The 21,992-nt window shown below is 34.0% G+C and overlaps 1 protein-coding gene across 1 annotated transcript in view; it reads right to left on the minus strand.

Moving 5' to 3' along the window:
• ryr1b (ryanodine receptor 1b (skeletal)) overlaps positions 1–21,992 on the minus strand; it is a 297,504-nt gene that overhangs the window by 54,074 nt on the left and 221,438 nt on the right. Inside the window, exon 88 of the mRNA XM_062060917.1 lies at positions 3,660–3,748. Coding sequence (XP_061916901.1) covers positions 3,660–3,748 — 89 coding nt within the window. The remainder of the gene's footprint in view (positions 1–3,659; positions 3,749–21,992) is intronic.

A 21,992-nucleotide genomic window follows, 5' to 3' on the forward strand; every position in this document is an offset into this window, starting at 1 on the left:
ACACAAAGCTGCCATGTTTTTTTTCCTTAAAACTGTCATTGCTTAAAAAATAATAATGGATCAAAATCAATGTTTCAAGGTGATCTAATCAAAGCTTCAATTCAAATTCAAAAATTCCACTTTGCAATATTTTTGAGGAAAATATTGCATATTTTGTGCCATAAAAAAACAAAGTCGATCTTAAGTTGATTTAGAGACTTAAGCGTTAAAAGTTTAAAAAAACCTCTTCCAACCATATGACTCCTGAGAGACAAAAAGCAGGGGAAATACACCCATTAAAACAGGGGGTGTCCAAAGTGCGGCCCGGGGGCTATTAGCAGCAGGTAGTTAACTGTTTATGGGCATTTAAAAAATACTAATAATTAAAAAACTTTTTTTTTTTAATATTACAAAGTGTAATAAAAGAGCAAACTCATCCAAAGTGCGGCCCGGGGGCCATTTGTGGCAGGTAGCTAATTTTTTAAGGGCCCACAGAACATTTTAAAAATACTAATAAAAATATATATATATGTTAAAAAGTGTAATAAAAGAGCAAACAGGTGAAATGTACGAGAAAAAGTTGCAATGTTGACTCTAATAACACAAAGCCGCCATGTTTTTTTCTCTAAAACTGATTAAAAAATAATAATGAATCAAAATCAATGTTTCAAGATGATAAAACATTCCACTTTGAAATATTTTTTTACGAAAATATCGCATATTTTGTGCCATAAAAAACCCCATAAAAACATTTAAAAAAACTTTACGGATAGATCTGAAGTTGATCTAGAGACTTAATGTTAAAAGTAAAAAAAAATCTTCCAACTATATGACTCCTGAGAGACAAAAAGCAGGGGAAAAACACCTATTTAAACAGGGGGAACAATTTAAAAATACTAATAAAAAATTAAAAAAATATTAAAAAGTGTAAAAAAAAGACCAAACAGGTGAAATGTAACCAGAAAAAGTTGCAATGTTTACTCTAATAACACAAACCTGCCATGTTTTTTTTCCTTAAAACTGTCATTGCTTAAAAAATAATAATGGATCAAAATCAATGTTTCAAAGTGATCTAATCAAAGCTTCAATTCAAATTCAAAAACTCCACTTTGCAATATTTTTGAGGAAAATATTGCATATTTTGTGCCATAAATAACCCCATAAAAACATTTTTAAAAACTTAACGGATATATCTGAAGTTGATCTAGAGACTTAAGCGTTAAAAGTTTTAAAAAAAATCTTCCAGCTATATGACTCCCGAGAGACAAAAAGCAGGGGAAAACACCCATTAAAACAGGGGTGTCCAAAGTGCGGCCCGGGGACCATTTGTGGCAGGTAGCTCATTTTTTAAGGGCCCACAGAACATTTTAAAAATACTAATAAAAATATATATATGTTAAAAAGTGTAAAAAAAGACCAAACAGGTGAAATGTAACTAGAAAAAGTTGCAATGTTGACTCTAATAACACAAAGCTGCCATGTTTTTTTCTCTAAAACTGCTTAAAAAATAATAATGAATCAAAATCAATGTTTCAAGATGATAAAACATTCTACTTTTAACTACTTTTTGACGAAAATATTGCATATTTTGTGCCATAAAAAACCCCATAAAAACATTTAATAAAACTTAACGGATAGATCTGAAGTTGATCTAGAGACTTAATGTTAAAAGTAAAAAAAAATCTTCCAACTATATGACTCCTGAGAGACAAAAAGCAGGGGAAAAACACCTATTTAAACAGGGGGAACATTTTAAAAATACTAATAAAAAATAAAAAAATATTAAAAAGTGTAAAAAAAAGACCAAACAGGTGAAATGTAACCAGAAAAAGTTGCAATGTTGACTCTAATAACACAAAGCTGCCATGGTTTTTTTCCTTAAAACTGTCATTGCTTAAAAAATAATAATGGATCAAAATCAATGTTTCAAAGTGATCTAATCAAAGCTTCAATTCAAATTCAAAAATTCCACTTTGCAATATTTTTGAGGAAAATATTGCATATTTTGTGCCATAAAAAAACAAAGTCGATCTGAAGTTGATTTAGAGACTTAAGCGTTAAAAGTTTAAAAAAACCTCTTCCAACCATATGACTCCTGAGAGACAAAAAGCAGGGGAAATACACCCATTAAAACAGGGGGTGTCCAAAGTGCGGCCCGGGGGCTATTAGCAGCAGGTAGTTAACTGTTTATGGGCATTTAAAAAATACTAATAATTAAAAAACTTTTTTTTTTTTAATATTACAAAGTGTAATAAAAGAGCAAACTGGTGAGAGGTAACGAGGAAAAGTTGCAATGTTGACTCTAATAAGACAAAGCTGTTTTTTTATTTAATACTGTTGCTCAAAAAATAATAATTAAAATCAATGTTATGAATTATTGACCTATTTAAGGCTCCAATTACTTCACATCAAATATTCCATTTTGAAATATTTGAGGAAATGATTGCATATTTTGTGTGTTTGGTGTGGAAAAAAAGTTTTCTTTGACAAAAAGGGCATAAAACAAATAAATTGTAAAAAACAAAAACAAAAAAAAACATAAAAACTAATAACGGATAGATCTGATATGGATCTAATGACTTTAGTGTTGAAAGTAAAAAAATAAATAAAAAAGCATTACTTATTTTGAACACTTTTATGAGTTGGGTTCTTTTGGATTAGCAAGTTTTTTTAACTGTCATTACTCAAAAAATAATGAATCAAAATCAGTGTTGTTATGAATTATTGACATATTTAGGAATCCAATTACTTCACATCAAATATTCTACTTTGACATTTTGGAGTGGGGGAAACATTATTGTTTGAGTTTTTGACATAAAAATTGGGTTTTCTTTGACAAAAAGAGCATAAAACCAATTAAAATAAAAATCATAATCGACATAAATCCGATATTGATCGAGAGACTTTAGTGTTGAAAGTAAAAAATATATATATTATTTAACACTTGTATGAGTGGGGCCCTTTTGGATCCTCAAGAATTTGAGTGAGATTTATTTTGTTCAATTTTCATTGCTCAAAAAATAATAATAAATCAAAATCAATGTTGTTATGAATGATTGACCTATTTAAGGCTCCAATTACGTCACATCAAATATTCCACTTTTAAAATGTTTTTGTTATGACATAAAACATAAAAACAAGAACTTGATATAGAGTTGATGTTGATGTAGATCAGGGGTGTCCAAACTATTTCCACTGAGGGCCACACACTGAAAAATCAAAGCATGCGGGGGCCATTTTGATATTTTTCATTTTCAAAACCAATACTATAGATTTTTGTTTACTTCTATGGCCCCCCTCAACACTTCAATGTCTAGTTTAACTTCTGATCTATCTGTCCATATCAAATTTATGCCCTTTTTGATAAAAAAAAAAAAGAAGATTTTTTTATGGAAATCACACAAAATTTGCAATATTTTCCCCCTGAAAATGTTCCAAGTGGAATAATTGATTTGAAGTAATTGGAGCCTTCAATGGCTCAGTAATTCATAACAACATTGATTTCGATTTTTTTTCCCCACACTAAAACTCTCAGGGATCCAAAAGGGTCCCACTCATTAAAGTGTTAGAAATAAGTCATACTTTTTTTTTTCTTTCAACGCTTAAATGTCAAAATGGCCCCCACATGCTTTGATTTTCCAGTGTGTGGCCCTCAGTGGAAATAGTTTGTTGTCACTCACCTGGAGTCTCAGCAGGTAGTCCACGGTGCAGATGATGACATTGATGGTGGTGGTGCTGCCCGTCTGAGTCCTCAGGTAGTTCTGGAAGTCTAAAGGCACCAACAGGTGTGCACAGGTGGAGAGGATGTAGGGCACAGGCGTCAAACTATTTGTAGGCCACTATAGAACTTTATCTGACCTGCCACCACAATCTATATATTGTGGCCCACTATGTCATTTTAGGTTGTTTGTCTCAATATGTTATGTGGCCCGCCACATATTTGATGTGTTTGTCCATGTTATTTGATGTGTTTGTCCATGTTATTTGATGTGTTTGTCCATGTTATTTGATGTGTTTGTCCATGTTATTTGATGTGTTTGTCCATGTTATTTGATGTGTTTGTCTATGTTATTTTATGTGTTTGTCCATGTTATTTTATGTGTTTGTTCATGTCATTTGATGTGTTTGTCCATGTCATTTTATGTGTTTGTCCATGTCATTTTATGTGTTTGTCCATGTTATTTGATGTGTTTGTCCGTGTTATTTGATGTGTTTGTCCGTGTTATTTGATGTGTTTGTCCGTGTTATTTTATGTGTTTGTCCGTGTTATTTTATGTGTTTGTCCGTGTCATTTTATGTGTTTGTCCGTGTCATTTGATGTGTTTGTCCATGTCATTTGATGTGTTTGTCCATGTTATTTGATGTGTTTGTCCATGTCATTTGATGTGTTTGTCCATGTCATTTGATGTGTTTGTCCATGTCATTTTATGTGTTTGTCCATGTCATTTTATGTGTTTGTCCATGTTATTTGATGTGTTTGTCCATGTTATTTGATGTGTTTCTCCATGTCATTTTATGTGTTTGTCCATGTCATTTGATGTGTTTGTCCATGTCATTTGATGTGTTTGTCCATGTTATTTGATGTGTTTGTCCATGTCATTTGATGTGTTTGTCCATGTCATTTTATGTGTTTGTCCATGTTATTTGATGTGTTTGTCCATGTCATTTGATGTGTTTGTCCATGTTATTTGATGTGTTTGTCCATGTCATTTGATGTGTTTGTCCATGTCATTTTATGTGTTTGTCCATGTTATTTGATGTGTTTGTCCATGTTATTTGATGTGTTTGTCCATGTCATTTGATGTGTTTGTCCATGTCATTTTATGTGTTTGTCCATGTTATTTGATGTGTTTGTCCATGTTATTTGATGTGTTTGTCCATGTCATTTGATGTGTTTGTCCATGTCATTTGATGTGTTTGTCCATGTTATTTGATGTGTTTCTCCATGTCATTTTATGTGTTTGTCCATGTCATTTGATGTGTTTGTCCATGTCATTTGATGTGTTTGTCCATGTTATTTGATGTGTTTGTCCATGTCATTTGATGTGTTTGTCCATGTCATTTGATGTGTTTCTCCATGTTATTTTATGTGTTTGTCCATGTTATTTTATGTGTTTGTCCATGTCATTTTATGTGTTTGTCCATGTCATTTGATGTGTTTGTCCATGTTATTTGATGTGTTTGTCCATGTTATTTGATGTGTTTGTCCATGTTATTTGATGTGTTTCTCCATGTCATTTGATGTGTTTGTCCATGTCATTTGATGTGTTTGTCCATGTCATTTGATGTGTTTCTCCATGTCGTTTGATGTGTTTGTCCATGTCATTTGATGTGTTTGTCCATGTCATTTGATGTGTTTCTCCATGTCATTTGATGTGTTTGTCCATGTCATTTGATGTGTTTGTCCATGTCATTTGATGTGTTTGTCCATGTTATTTGATGTGTTTGTCCATGTCATTTGATGTGTTTGTCCATGTCATTTGATGTGTTTGTCCATGTCATTTGATGTGTTTCTCCATGTCATTTGATGTGTTTGTCCATGTTATTTGATGTGTTTGTCCATGTCATTTGATGTGTTTGTCCATGTCATTTGATGTGTTTGTCCATGTCATTTGATGTGTTTGTCCATGTTATTTGATGTGTTTGTCCATGTTATTTGATGTGTTTGTCCATGTTATTTGATGTGTTTGTCCATGTTATTTGATGTGTTTGTCCATGTCATTTGATGTGTTTGTCCATGTTATTTGATGTGTTTGTCCATGTCATTTTATGTGCTTGTCCATGTCATTTGATGTGTTTGTCCATGTTATTTGATGTGTTTGTCCATGTCATTTGATGTGTTTGTCCATGTCATTTTATGTGCTTGTCCATGTCATTTGATGTGTTTGTCCATGTCATTTGATGTGTTTGTCCATGTTATTTGATGTGTTTGTCCATGTTATTTGATGTGTTTGTCCATGTCATTTGATGTGTTTGTCCATGTTATTTGATGTGTTTGTCCATGTCATTTGATGTGCTTGTCCATGTCATTTGATGTGTTTGTCCATGTCATTTGATGTGTTTGTCCATGTTATTTGATGTGTTTGTCCATGTCATTTGATGTGTTTGTCCATGTTATTTGATGTGTTTGTCCATGTCATTTTATGTGCTTGTCCATGTCATTTGATGTGTTTGTCCATGTTATTTGATGTGTTTGTCCATGTCATTTGATGTGTTTGTCCATGTCATTTTATGTGCTTGTCCATGTCATTTGATGTGTTTGTCCATGTCATTTGATGTGTTTGTCCATGTTATTTGATGTGTTTGTCCATGTTATTTGATGTGTTTGTCCATGTCATTTGATGTGTTTGTCCATGTTATTTGATGTGTTTGTCCATGTCATTTGATGTGCTTGTCCATGTCATTTGATGTGTTTGTCCATGTCATTTGATGTGTTTGTCCATGTTATTTGATGTGTTTGTCCATGTCATTTGATGTGTTTGTCCATGTCATTTTATGTGCTTGTCCATGTCATTTGATGTGTTTGTCCATGTTATTTGATGTGTTTGTCCATGTCATTTGATGTGTTTGTCCATGTCATTTGATGTGTTTGTCCATGTTATTTGATGTGTTTGTCCATGTTATTTGATGTGTTTGTCCATGTTATTTGATGTGTTTGTCCATGTTATTTGATGTGTTTCTCCATGTCATTTTATGTGTTTGTCCATGTCATTTGATGTGTTTGTCCATGTTATTTGATGTGTTTGTCCATGTTATTTGATGTGTTTCTCCATGTCATTTGATGTGTTTGTCCATGTTATTTGATGTGTTTGTCCATGTTATTTGATGTGTTTGTCCATGTCATTTGATGTGTTTCTCCATGTCATTTGATGTGTTTGTCCATGTCATTTGATGTGTTTGTCCATGTCATTTGATGTGTTTCTCCATGTCGTTTGATGTGTTTGTCCATGTCATTTGATGTGTTTGTCCATGTCATTTGATGTGTTTCTCCATGTCATTTGATGTGTTTGTCCATGTCATTTGATGTGTTTCTCCATGTCGTTTGATGTGTTTGTCCATGTCATTTGATGTGTTTGTCCATGTCATTTGATGTGTTTCTCCATGTCATTTGATGTGTTTGTCCATGTCATTTGATGTGTTTGTCCATGTTATTTGATGTGTTTGTCCATGTCATTTGATGTGTTTGTCCATGTTATTTGATGTGTTTGTCCATGTCATTTGATGTGTTTCTCCATGTCATTTGATGTGTTTGTCCATGTTATTTGATGTGTTTGTCCATGTTATTTGATGTGTTTGTCCATGTCATTTGATGTGTTTGTCCATGTTATTTGATGTGTTTGTCCATGTTATTTGATGTGTTTGTCCATGTTATTTGATGTGTTTGTCCATGTTATTTGATGTCTTTGTCCATGTCATTTGATGTGTTTGTCCATGTCATTTGATGTGCTTGTCCATGTCATTTGATGTGTTTGTCCATGTCATTTGATGTGTTTGTCCATGTCATTTGATGTGTTTGTCCATGTTATTTGATGTGTTTGTCCATGTTATTTGATGTGTTTGTCCATGCTATTTGATGTGTTTGTCCATGTCATTTGATGTGTTTGTCCATGTCATTTGATGTGTTTGTCCATGTCATTTGATGTGTTTGTCCATGTTATTTGATGTGTTTGTCCATGTTATTTGATGTGTTTGTCCATGTTATTTGATGTGTTTGTCCATGTTATTTGATGTGTTTGTCCATGTTATTTGATGTGTTTGTCCATGTCATTTGATGTGTTTGTCCATGTCATTTGATGTGTTTGTCCATGTTATTTGATGTGTTTGTCCATGTCATTTGATGTGTTTGTCCATGTCATTTGATGTGTTTGTCCATGTTATTTTATGTGTTTGTCCATGTCATTTGATGTGTTTGTCCATGTCATTTGATGTGTTTCTCCATGTTATTTGATGTGTTTGTCCATGTTATTTGATGTGTTTGTCCATGTCATTTGATGTGTTTGTCCATGTCATTTGATGTGTTTGTCCATGTTATTTGATGTGTTTCTCCATGTTATTTGATGTGTTTGTCCATGTCATTTGATGTGTTTGTCCATGTTATTTGATGTGTTTGTCCATGTTATTTGATGTGTTTGTCCATGTTATTTGATGTGTTTGTCCATGTCATTTGATGTGTTTCTCCATGTTATTTGATGTGTTTGTCCATGTTATTTGATGTGTTAGTCCATGTCATTTTATGTGTTTGTCCATGTCATTTGATGTGTTTGTCCATGTTATTTTATGTGTTTGTCCATGTCATTTGATGTGTTTGTCCATGTCATTTGATGTGTTTCTCCATGTTATTTGATGTGTTTGTCCATGTTATTTGATGTGTTTGTCCATGTCATTTGATGTGTTTGTCCATGTCATTTGATGTGTTTGTCCATGTTATTTGATGTGTTTGTCCATGTTATTTGATGTGTTTGTCCATGTTATTTGATGTGTTTGTCCATGTCATTTTATGTGTTTGTCCATGTCATTTTATGTGTTTGTCCATGTCATTTGATGTGTTTGTCCATGTCATTTGATGTGTTTGTCCATGTTATTTGATGTGTTTGTCCATGTCATTTGATGTGTTTGTCCATGTCATTTTATGTGTTTGTCCATGTTATTTGATGTGTTTGTCCATGTCATTTGATGTGTTTGTCCATGTTATTTGATGTGTTTGTCCATGTCATTTGATGTGTTTGTCCATGTCATTTTATGTGTTTGTCCATGTTATTTGATGTGTTTGTCCATGTTATTTGATGTGTTTGTCCATGTCATTTGATGTGTTTGTCCATGTCATTTGATGTGTTTGTCCATGTTATTTGATGTGTTTCTCCATGTCATTTTATGTGTTTGTCCATGTCATTTGATGTGTTTGTCCATGTCATTTGATGTGTTTGTCCATGTTATTTGATGTGTTTGTCCATGTCATTTGATGTGTTTGTCCATGTCATTTGATGTGTTTCTCCATGTTATTTTATGTGTTTGTCCATGTTATTTTATGTGTTTGTCCATGTCATTTTATGTGTTTGTCCATGTCATTTGATGTGTTTGTCCATGTTATTTGATGTGTTTGTCCATGTTATTTGATGTGTTTGTCCATGTTATTTGATGTGTTTCTCCATGTCATTTGATGTGTTTGTCCATGTCATTTGATGTGTTTGTCCATGTCATTTGATGTGTTTCTCCATGTCGTTTGATGTGTTTGTCCATGTCATTTGATGTGTTTGTCCATGTCATTTGATGTGTTTCTCCATGTCATTTGATGTGTTTGTCCATGTCATTTGATGTGTTTGTCCATGTCATTTGATGTGTTTGTCCATGTTATTTGATGTGTTTGTCCATGTCATTTGATGTGTTTGTCCATGTCATTTGATGTGTTTGTCCATGTCATTTGATGTGTTTCTCCATGTCATTTGATGTGTTTGTCCATGTTATTTGATGTGTTTGTCCATGTCATTTGATGTGTTTGTCCATGTCATTTGATGTGTTTGTCCATGTCATTTGATGTGTTTGTCCATGTTATTTGATGTGTTTGTCCATGTTATTTGATGTGTTTGTCCATGTTATTTGATGTGTTTGTCCATGTTATTTGATGTGTTTGTCCATGTCATTTGATGTGTTTGTCCATGTTATTTGATGTGTTTGTCCATGTCATTTTATGTGCTTGTCCATGTCATTTGATGTGTTTGTCCATGTTATTTGATGTGTTTGTCCATGTCATTTGATGTGTTTGTCCATGTCATTTTATGTGCTTGTCCATGTCATTTGATGTGTTTGTCCATGTCATTTGATGTGTTTGTCCATGTTATTTGATGTGTTTGTCCATGTTATTTGATGTGTTTGTCCATGTCATTTGATGTGTTTGTCCATGTTATTTGATGTGTTTGTCCATGTCATTTGATGTGCTTGTCCATGTCATTTGATGTGTTTGTCCATGTCATTTGATGTGTTTGTCCATGTTATTTGATGTGTTTGTCCATGTCATTTGATGTGTTTGTCCATGTTATTTGATGTGTTTGTCCATGTCATTTTATGTGCTTGTCCATGTCATTTGATGTGTTTGTCCATGTTATTTGATGTGTTTGTCCATGTCATTTGATGTGTTTGTCCATGTCATTTTATGTGCTTGTCCATGTCATTTGATGTGTTTGTCCATGTCATTTGATGTGTTTGTCCATGTTATTTGATGTGTTTGTCCATGTTATTTGATGTGTTTGTCCATGTCATTTGATGTGTTTGTCCATGTTATTTGATGTGTTTGTCCATGTCATTTGATGTGCTTGTCCATGTCATTTGATGTGTTTGTCCATGTCATTTGATGTGTTTGTCCATGTTATTTGATGTGTTTGTCCATGTCATTTGATGTGTTTGTCCATGTCATTTTATGTGCTTGTCCATGTCATTTGATGTGTTTGTCCATGTTATTTGATGTGTTTGTCCATGTCATTTGATGTGTTTGTCCATGTCATTTGATGTGTTTGTCCATGTTATTTGATGTGTTTGTCCATGTTATTTGATGTGTTTGTCCATGTTATTTGATGTGTTTGTCCATGTTATTTGATGTGTTTCTCCATGTCATTTTATGTGTTTGTCCATGTCATTTGATGTGTTTGTCCATGTTATTTGATGTGTTTGTCCATGTTATTTGATGTGTTTCTCCATGTCATTTGATGTGTTTGTCCATGTTATTTGATGTGTTTGTCCATGTTATTTGATGTGTTTGTCCATGTCATTTGATGTGTTTCTCCATGTCATTTGATGTGTTTGTCCATGTCATTTGATGTGTTTGTCCATGTCATTTGATGTGTTTCTCCATGTCGTTTGATGTGTTTGTCCATGTCATTTGATGTGTTTGTCCATGTCATTTGATGTGTTTCTCCATGTCATTTGATGTGTTTGTCCATGTCATTTGATGTGTTTCTCCATGTCGTTTGATGTGTTTGTCCATGTCATTTGATGTGTTTGTCCATGTCATTTGATGTGTTTCTCCATGTCATTTGATGTGTTTGTCCATGTCATTTGATGTGTTTGTCCATGTTATTTGATGTGTTTGTCCATGTCATTTGATGTGTTTGTCCATGTTATTTGATGTGTTTGTCCATGTCATTTGATGTGTTTCTCCATGTCATTTGATGTGTTTGTCCATGTTATTTGATGTGTTTGTCCATGTTATTTGATGTGTTTGTCCATGTCATTTGATGTGTTTGTCCATGTTATTTGATGTGTTTGTCCATGTTATTTGATGTGTTTGTCCATGTTATTTGATGTGTTTGTCCATGTTATTTGATGTCTTTGTCCATGTCATTTGATGTGTTTGTCCATGTCATTTGATGTGCTTGTCCATGTCATTTGATGTGTTTGTCCATGTCATTTGATGTGTTTGTCCATGTCATTTGATGTGTTTGTCCATGTTATTTGATGTGTTTGTCCATGTTATTTGATGTGTTTGTCCATGCTATTTGATGTGTTTGTCCATGTCATTTGATGTGTTTGTCCATGTCATTTGATGTGTTTGTCCATGTCATTTGATGTGTTTGTCCATGTTATTTGATGTGTTTGTCCATGTTATTTGATGTGTTTGTCCATGTTATTTGATGTGTTTGTCCATGTTATTTGATGTGTTTGTCCATGTTATTTGATGTGTTTGTCCATGTCATTTGATGTGTTTGTCCATGTCATTTGATGTGTTTGTCCATGTTATTTGATGTGTTTGTCCATGTCATTTGATGTGTTTGTCCATGTCATTTGATGTGTTTGTCCATGTTATTTTATGTGTTTGTCCATGTCATTTGATGTGTTTGTCCATGTCATTTGATGTGTTTCTCCATGTTATTTGATGTGTTTGTCCATGTTATTTGATGTGTTTGTCCATGTCATTTGATGTGTTTGTCCATGTCATTTGATGTGTTTGTCCATGTTATTTGATGTGTTTCTCCATGTTATTTGATGTGTTTGTCCATGTCATTTGATGTGTTTGTCCATGTTATTTGATGTGTTTGTCCATGTTATTTGATGTGTTTGTCCATGTTATTTGATGTGTTTGTCCATGTCATTTGATGTGTTTCTCCATGTTATTTGATGTGTTTGTCCATGTTATTTGATGTGTTAGTCCATGTCATTTTATGTGTTTGTCCATGTCATTTGATGTGTTTGTCCATGTTATTTTATGTGTTTGTCCATGTCATTTGATGTGTTTGTCCATGTCATTTGATGTGTTTCTCCATGTTATTTGATGTGTTTGTCCATGTTATTTGATGTGTTTGTCCATGTCATTTGATGTGTTTGTCCATGTCATTTGATGTGTTTGTCCATGTTATTTGATGTGTTTGTCCATGTTATTTGATGTGTTTGTCCATGTTATTTGATGTGTTTGTCCATGTCATTTTATGTGTTTGTCCATGTCATTTTATGTGTTTGTCCATGTTATTTGATGTGTTTCTCCATGTTATTTGATGTGTTTGTCCATGTCATTTGATGTGTTTCTCCATGTTATTTGATGTGTTTGTCCATGTTATTTGATGTGTTTCTCCATGTCATTTGATGTGTTTGTCCATGTTATTTGATGTGTTTGTCCATGTTATTTGATGTGTTTGTCCATGTTATTTGATGTGTTTGTCCATGTCATTTGATGTGTTTCTCCATGTTATTTGATGTGTTTGTCCATGTTATTTGATGTGTTTGTCCATGTTATTTGATGTGTTTGTCCATGTCATTTGATGTGTTTCTCCATGTTATTTGATGTGTTTGTCCATGTTATTTGATGTGTTAGTCCATGTCATTTGATGTGTTTGTCCATGTCATTTGATGTGTTTCTCCATGTCATTTGATGTGTTTGTCCATGTTATTTGATGTGTTTGTCCATGTTATTTGATGTGTTTGTCCATGTCATTTGATGTGTTTGTCCATGTCATTTGATGTGTTTGTCCATGTTATTTGATGTGTTTGTCCATGTCATTTGATGTGTTTGTCCATGTCATTTGATGTGTTTGTCCATGTTATTTGATGTGTTAGTCCATGTCATTTGATGTGTTTGTCCATGTCATTTGATGTGTTTCTCCATGTCATTTGATGTGTTTGTCCATGTTATTTGATGTGTTTGTCCATGTCATTTGATGTGTTTGTCCATGTTATTTGATGTGTTTGTCCATGTTATTTGATGTGTTTCTCCATGTTATTTGATGTGTTTGTCCATGTCATTTGATGTGTTTGTCCATGTTATTTGATGTGTTTCTCCATGTTATTTGATGTGTTTGTCCATGTTATTTGATGTGTTTGTCCATGTTATTTGATGTGTTTGTCCATGTTATTTGATGTGTTTGTCCATGTCATTTTATGTGTTTGTCCATGTCATTTTATGTGTTTGTCCATGTTATTTGATGTGTTTCTCCATGTTATTTGATGTGTTTGTCCATGTCATTTGATGTGTTTCTCCATGTTATTTGATGTGTTTGTCCATGTTATTTGATGTGTTTCTCCATGTCATTTGATGTGTTTGTCCATGTTATTTGATGTGTTTGTCCATGTTATTTGATGTGTTTGTCCATGTTATTTGATGTGTTTGTCCATGTCATTTGATGTGTTTCTCCATGTTATTTGATGTGTTTGTCCATGTTATTTGATGTGTTTGTCCATGTTATTTGATGTGTTTGTCCATGTCATTTGATGTGTTTCTCCATGTCATTTGATGTGTTTCTCCATGTTATTTGATGTGTTTGTCCATGTTATTTGATGTGTTAGTCCATGTCATTTGATGTGTTTGTCCATGTCATTTGATGTGTTTCTCCATGTCATTTGATGTGTTTGTCCATGTTATTTGATGTGTTTGTCCATGTTATTTGATGTGTTTGTCCATGTCATTTGATGTGTTTGTCCATGTCATTTGATGTGTTTGTCCATGTTATTTGATGTGTTTGTCCATGTCATTTGATGTGTTTGTCCATGTTATTTGATGTGTTTGTCCATGTCATTTTATGTGCTTGTCCATGTCATTTGATGTGTTTGTCCATGTTATTTGATGTGTTTGTCCATGTCATTTGATGTGTTTGTCCATGTTATTTGATGTGTTTGTCCATGTCATTTGATGTGTTTGTCCATGTCATTTGATGTGTTTGTCCATGTTATTTGATGTGTTTGTCCGTGTTATTTGATGTGTTTGTCCATGTCATTTGATGTGTTTGTCCATGTTATTTGATGTGTTTGTCCATGTCATTTTATGTGCTTGTCCATGTCATTTGATGTGTTTGTCCATGTCATTTGATGTGTTTCTCCATGTCATTTGATGTGTTTGTCCATGTCATTTGATGTGTTTCTCCATGTCGTTTGATGTGTTTGTCCATGTTATTTGATGTGTTTGTCCATGTCATTTGATGTGTTTGTCCATGTCATTTGATGTGTTTCTCCATGTCATTTGATGTGTTTGTCCATGTCATTTGATGTGTTTGTCCATGTTATTTGATGTGTTTGTCCATGTCATTTGATGTGTTTGTCCATGTTATTTGATGTGTTTGTCCATGTTATTTGATGTGTTTGTCCATGTTATTTGATGTGTTTGTCCATGTTATTTGATGTGTTTGTCCATGTCATTTGATGTGTTTGTCCATGTCATTTGATGTGCTTGTCCATGTCATTTGATGTGTTTGTCCATGTCATTTGATGTGCTTGTCCATGTCGTTTGATGTGTTTGTCCATGTCATTTGATGTGTTTGTCCATGTCATTTGATGTGTTTCTCCATGTCATTTGATGTGTTTGTCCATGTCATTTGATGTGTTTCTCCATGTCGTTTGATGTGTTTGTCCATGTCATTTGATGTGTTTGTCCATGTCATTTGATGTGTTTCTCCATGTCATTTGATGTGTTTGTCCATGTCATTTGATGTGTTTGTCCATGTTATTTGATGTGTTTGTCCATGTCATTTGATGTGTTTGTCCATGTTATTTGATGTGCTTGTCCATGTCATTTGATGTGTTTGTCCATGTCATTTGATGTGCTTGTCCATGTCGTTTGATGTGTTTGTCCATGTCATTTGATGTGTTTGTCCATGTTATTTGATGTGTTTGTCCATGTCATTTGATGTGTTTCTCCATGTCATTTGATGTGTTTGTCCATGTCATTTGATGTGTTTCTCCATGTCATTTGATGTGTTTGTCCATGTCATTTGATGTGTTTGTCCATGTTATTTGATGTGTTTGTCCATGTCATTTGATGTGTTTGTCCATGTTATTTGATGTGTTTGTCCATGTTATTTGATGTGTTTGTCCATGTTATTTGATGTGTTTGTCCATGTTATTTGATGTGTTTGTCCATGTCATTTGATGTGTTTGTCCATGTCATTTGATGTGCTTGTCCATGTCATTTGATGTGTTTGTCCATGTCATTTGATGTGTTTGTCCATGTTATTTGATGTGTTTGTCCATGTTATTTGATGTGTTTGTCCATGTCATTTGATGTGTTTCTCCATGTCATTTGATGTGTTTGTCCATGTCATTTGATGTGTTTCTCCATGTCATTTGATGTGTTTGTCCATGTCATTTGATGTGTTTGTCCATGTTATTTGATGTGTTTGTCCATGTCATTTGATGTGTTTGTCCATGTTATTTGATGTGTTTGTCCATGTTATTTGATGTGTTTGTCCATGTTATTTGATGTGTTTGTCCATGTTATTTGATGTGTTTGTCCATGTCATTTGATGTGTTTGTCCATGTCATTTGATGTGCTTGTCCATGTCATTTGATGTGTTTGTCCATGTCATTTTATGTGTTTGTCCATGTCATTTTATGTGTTTGTCCATGTCATTTGATGTGTTTGTCCATGTTATTTGATGTGTTTGTCCATGTTATTTGATGTGTTTGTCCATGTTATTTGATGTGTTTGTCTGTGTCATTTTATGTGTTTGTCCATGTCATTTGATGTGTTTGTCCATGTCATTTGATGTGTTTGTCCATGTTATTTGATGTGTTTGTCCATGTTATTTGATGTGTTTGTCCATGTTATTTGATGTGTTTGTCCATGTTATTTGATGTGTTTGTCCATGTTATTTGATGTGTTTCTCCATGTTATTTGATGTGTTTGTCCATGTCATTTGATGTGTTTGTCCATGTTATTTGATGTGTTTGTCCATGTTATTTGATGTGTTTCTCCATGTTATTTGATGTGTTTCTCCATGTTATTTTATGTGTTTGTCCATGTCATTTGATGTGTTTGTCCATGTCATTTGATGTGTTTCTCCATGTTATTTGATGTGTTTGTCCATGTTATTTGATGTGTTTGTCCATGTCATTTGATGTGTTTGTCCATGTTATTTGATGTGTTTCTCCATGTTATTTGATGTGTTTGTCCATGTCATTTGATGTGTTTGTCCATGTTATTTGATGTGTTTCTGCATGTTATTTGATGTGTTTCTCCATGTTATTTGATGTGTTTCTCCATGTTATTTTATGTGTTTGTCCATGTCATTTGATGTGTTTGTCCATGTCATTTGATGTGTTTCTCCATGTTATTTGATGTGTTTGTCCATGTTATTTGATGTGTTTGTCCATGTCATTTGATGTGTTTGTCCATGTCATTTGATGTGTTTGTCCATGTTATTTGATGTGTTTGTCCATGTTATTTGATGTGTTTGTCCATGTCATTTGATGTGTTTCTCCATGTTATTTGATGTGTTTGTCCATGTTATTTGATGTGTTTGTCCATGTCATTTGATGTGTTTGTCCATGTTATTTGATGTGTTTGTCCATGTTATTTGATGTGTTTGTCCATGTTATTTGATGTGTTTGTCCATGTCATTTTATGTGTTTGTCCATGTCATTTTATGTGTTTGTCCATGTTATTTGATGTGTTTCTCCATGTTATTTGATGTGTTTGTCCATGTCATTTGATGTGTTTGTCCATGTTATTTGATGTGTTTGTCCATGTTATTTGATGTGTTTGTCCATGTTATTTGATGTGTTTGTCCATGTCATTTTATGTGTTTGTCCATGTCATTTTATGTGTTTGTCCATGTTATTTGATGTGTTTCTCCATGTTATTTGATGTGTTTGTCCATGTCATTTGATGTGTTTCTCCATGTTATTTGATGTGTTTGTCCATGTTATTTGATGTGTTTCTCCATGTCATTTGATGTGTTTGTCCATGTTATTTGATGTGTTTGTCCATGTTATTTGATGTGTTTGTCCATGTTATTTGATGTGTTTGTCCATGTCATTTGATGTGTTTCTCCATGTTATTTGATGTGTTTGTCCATGTTATTTGATGTTTTTGTCCATGTTATTTGATGTGTTTGTCCATGTCATTTGATGTGTTTCTCCATGTTATTTGATGTGTTTGTCCATGTTATTTGATGTGTTTGTCCATGTTATTTGATGTGTTTGTCCATGTTATTTGATGTGTTTGTCCATGTTATTTGATGTGTTTGTCCATGTTATTTGATGTGTTTGTCCATGTTATTTGATGTGTTTGTCCATGTCATTTTATGTGTTTGTCCATGTCATTTTATGTGTTTGTCCATGTTATTTGATGTGTTTGTCCATGTCATTTTATGTGTTTGTCCATGTTATTTGATGTGTTTCTCCCTGTCATTTTATGTGTTTGTCCATGTTATTTAATGTTTGTCCATGTCATATTATGTGTTTGTCCATGTTATTTTATGTGTTTGTCCATGTTATTTGATGTGTTTGTCCATGTTATTTTATGTGTTTGTCCATGTCATTTTACGTGTTTCTCCATGTTATTTGATGTGTTTGTCCATGTTATTTGATGTGTTTTTCCATGTTATTTGATGTGTTTGTCCATGTTATTTGATGTGTTTGTCCATGTTATTTGATGTGTTTCTCCATGTCATTTTATGTGTTTGTCCATGTTATTTGATGTGTTTCTCCATGTTATTTTATGTGTTTCTCCGTGTCATTTTATGTGTTTGTCCCTGTTATTTGATGTGTTTGTCCATGTCATTTTATGTGTTTCTCCATGTCATTTTATGTGTTTGTCCATGTTATTTTATGTGTTTGTCCATGTTATTTTATGTGTTTGTCCATGTCATTTGATGTGTTTCTCCATGTCATTTTATGTGTTTGTCCATGTTATTTTATGTTTGTCCATGTCATTTTATGTGTTTCTCCGTGTTATTGTATGTGTTTCTCCATGTCATTTTACGTGTTTCTCCATGTCATTTTATGTGTTTCTCCATGTCATTTTATGTGTTTCTCCATGTCATTTTATGTGTTTGTCCATGTTATTTGATGTGTTTCTCCATGTTATTTTATGTGTTTCTCCATGTCATTTGATGTGTTTGTCCCTGTTATTTGATGTGTTTGTCCATGTCATTTTATGTGTTTCTCCATGTCATTTTATGTGTTTGTCCATGCTATTTTATGTTTGTCCATGTCATTTTATGTGTTTGTCCATGTCATTTTATGTGTTTCTCCATGTTATTTTATGTGTTTGTCCATGTCATTTTATGTGTTTGTCGATGTTATTTTATGTGTTTCTCCATGTCATTTTACGTGTTTCTCCATGTCATTTTATGTGTTTCTCCATGTCATTTTATGTGTTTCTCCATGTCATTTTATGTGTTTGTCCATGTTATTTTATGTTTGTCCATGTCATTTTATGTGTTTCTCCATGTTATTTGATGCGTTTGTCCATGTTATTTTACGTGTTTCTCCATGTCATTTTATGTGTTTCTCCATGTCATTTTATGTGTTTGTCCATGTTATTTGATGTGTTTCTCCATGTTATTTGATGTGTTTCTCCATGTTATTTTATGTGTTTCTCCATGTCATTTTATGTGTTTCTCCATGTCATTTTATGTGTTTGTCCATGTTATTTTATGTGTTTGTCCATGTTATTTGATGTGTTTCTCCATGTCATTTTATGTGTTTGTCCATGTCATTTTATGTGTTTGTCCATGTTATTTTATGTGTTTGTCCATGTCATTTTATGTGTTTCTCGATGTCATTTTATGTGTTTCTCCATGTCATTTTATGTGTTTGTCCATGTTATTTTATGTTTGTCCATGTCATTTTATGTGTTTCTCCATGTTATTTTATGTTTGTCCATGTCATTTTATGTGTTTCTCCATGTTATTTTATGTGTTTGTCCATGTTATTTTATGTGTTTGTCCATGTTATTTTATGTGTTTGTCCATGTTATTTTATGTGTTTGTCCATGTTATTTTATGTGTTTGTCCATGTTATTTTATGTGTTTGTCCATGTTATTTTATGTGTTTGTCCATGTTATTTTATGTGTTTGTCCATGTCCATGTTATTCCATGGCTTTTAACACTGAGTGATATCCATCCTGCAATGGCGCCCCATAATACACCTGCTGTGAACATGTTTTTATGTTTTTTTTATTTTTTTTTATTTTTTTTTATCATGTTCTGTTTGTGTTGTGTTGTGTTTGCTCGGTTCTCATATTATCTTTTAACCTGCCCATTGTACAGCACTTTGGCTACCCCTGTGGTAAATTTTAAATGTGCTTTATAAATAAAGTTGATTTGATGTCATTTTATGTGTTTGTCCATGTTATTTTATGTGTTTGTCCATGTTATTTTATGTGTTTCTCCATGTCATTTTATGTGTTTCTCCATGTTATTTTATGTGGCCCGCCACTTCATTTGACATCACGCACCACATCATTTTTACTGGCCCACCACATTATTTTACGTGGCCTGCTACGCCATTTTGTGTGCTCGGCCACACCCTTTAATGTGGCCCACCACATACTGTAATTGTATCTGGTTTGCTACTTTATTTCATGCGGGCCCATTTGATCTCTTCTGACATGTTATTTTACATGGCTGAGCGGATAAAACGGCACCATTTAACATCACCTACCACATAATTGTATCTGCTTTGTCACTTTAATTGAAGCGGACTGCCACATCATGTATGTGTCCTGCAAAAGGCTGGAAATGAAAAAGCTCTTTTTGGCTAAATCTAAGGGTGTAACGGTACACAAAAATTTCGGTTCGGTACGTACCTCGGTTTTGAGGTCTCGGTTCGGTTCATTTTCGGTACAGTAAGAAAACAACAAAATATAAATTTTTTGGTTATTTATTCACCAAATTTGTAAACAAAGGCTTTATCATTTTAACATTGGGAACACTATAATAATTTTGCCCAAAAATAGAAATAGCTGTGTGTGTGATGTATGTGAGCCACCACTAGTCATGAATGCTAAGCATAACAATGACATACATATACACACAGGGTCCATTGCCAGGGTCCATGTGGTCAACATATATAAAATAAAAACTAAATAAGATAAGGCTCAGAATGGTTTCTTAACAAAACCTTTCTACATATAAAGTGCTTTTTTTGATTGATTAATTGAGACTTTTATGAGTAGATTGCACAGTACAGTACATATTCCGTACAATTGACCACTAAATGGTAACACCCCAATAAGTTTTTCAACTTGTTTAAGTCGGGGTCCACTTTAATCAACATTAAACTGCCTCAAGTTGTTGCTCAGATTAAATAAAATGACAAAATTTTTCTTCTACATATAAAAAGTGCAACATTAAACAGTTTCATGTCAACTCAGCCTCAGATTAACTTTTCTTTTCCCCCCCAGCCTTTAACCCTGGTGACTTTCACTCAATCTTCATGTTTTTTGCCAGAAAAATCAGTTTATCCACATTGTCTGCAGAAAGAGCAGACCTGCTTGCAGTTACAATGTCTCCAGGTAGTCCCTGGCTAACTTGGCAGTAAGAGGATATATGGACTCATTGTTCTTCCACCATAGAAATGGGTCAAAATCTAGTTTTTAATGCAATATGGTCTTAAATCTGCTGCAATTAAAACACCAACGGCATTTGTTATTGCTTTAGCCCTGCTGTACTCGCCGAGGAGAGGCTGCTTGAATGCAGTGGGGAGCTGTTTGCTCGTCTTTCTCTTCGTTGAAGCGATGTTCACTTGGGGGTGGTGACGCTTCAAATGGGTTAGCATGTTTGACGTGTTGTCAGAAGCATACCATACTGCTGCTGAACAATGTCGGCAAACCTCCGTCCTCCATTGTTGTATCGCACCACGCAGCCAATTTTTTCCAAACGGGAGATCTTAACGAGGCAGGAAAGTCTTCCAGCTCTGGCTTTTACATGTTGTAGTAGCCCGGTCGCTGCTAGCATGCCGTGTGTTGTGTCTCGGTGTGCATTGTTTACACAACGTGCGCTACGCTACTTAATATGTCCGTGTGGAAACTCGTTCGGTACACCTCCGAACCGAACCCCCCGTACCGAAACGGTTTAATACAAATGCACGTACCATTACACCCTTACCTAAATGCATTTGGTTTTTGACATTTGACAGAGAAAACCTGAATATTTATTACATTTCAGGTGATATATTCTGCACTTAGGTATATTTTACTAAGTGTAAAATACTGTACTGTATTTTATGTGTTGCACTGTAAATGTGTGCCCCTTTTCTTATGCCTGTAGAGCACTGGGCTTGTTTTTAAACGTGCTCTAAGCTTAACTGAATATTTAATTAATATTTGAAGCATTTTACTTTTTGTCACCTTGATGATGCTTTTAAAGGCCTACTGAAAGCCACTACTAGCGACCACGCAGTCTGATAGTTTATATATCAATGATGAAATCTTAACATTGCAACACATGCCAATACGGCCGGGTTAACTTATAAAGTGACATTTTAAATTTCCCGCCACACTTTTGGTTGAAAACGTCTATGTATGATGACGTATGCGCGTGACGTCACTAGTTAAACGGAAGTATTCGGACACATTGTATCTCAATACAAAAAGCTCTGTTTTCATCGCAAAATTCCACAGTATTCTGGACATCTGTGTTGGTGAATCTTTTGCAATTTGTTTAATGAACAATGGAGACTGCAAAGAAGAAAGCTGTAGGTGGGATCGGTGTATTAGCGGCTGGCTGCAGCAACACAACCAGGAGGACTTTGAGTTGGATAGCAGACGCGCTATCCGACGCTAGCCGCCGACCGCATCGATGATCGGGTGAAG

The sequence above is a fragment of the Entelurus aequoreus genome, linkage group LG10 (assembly GCF_033978785.1).
Source record: "Entelurus aequoreus isolate RoL-2023_Sb linkage group LG10, RoL_Eaeq_v1.1, whole genome shotgun sequence".
Taxonomy (NCBI): Eukaryota; Metazoa; Chordata; class Actinopteri; order Syngnathiformes; family Syngnathidae; genus Entelurus; species Entelurus aequoreus.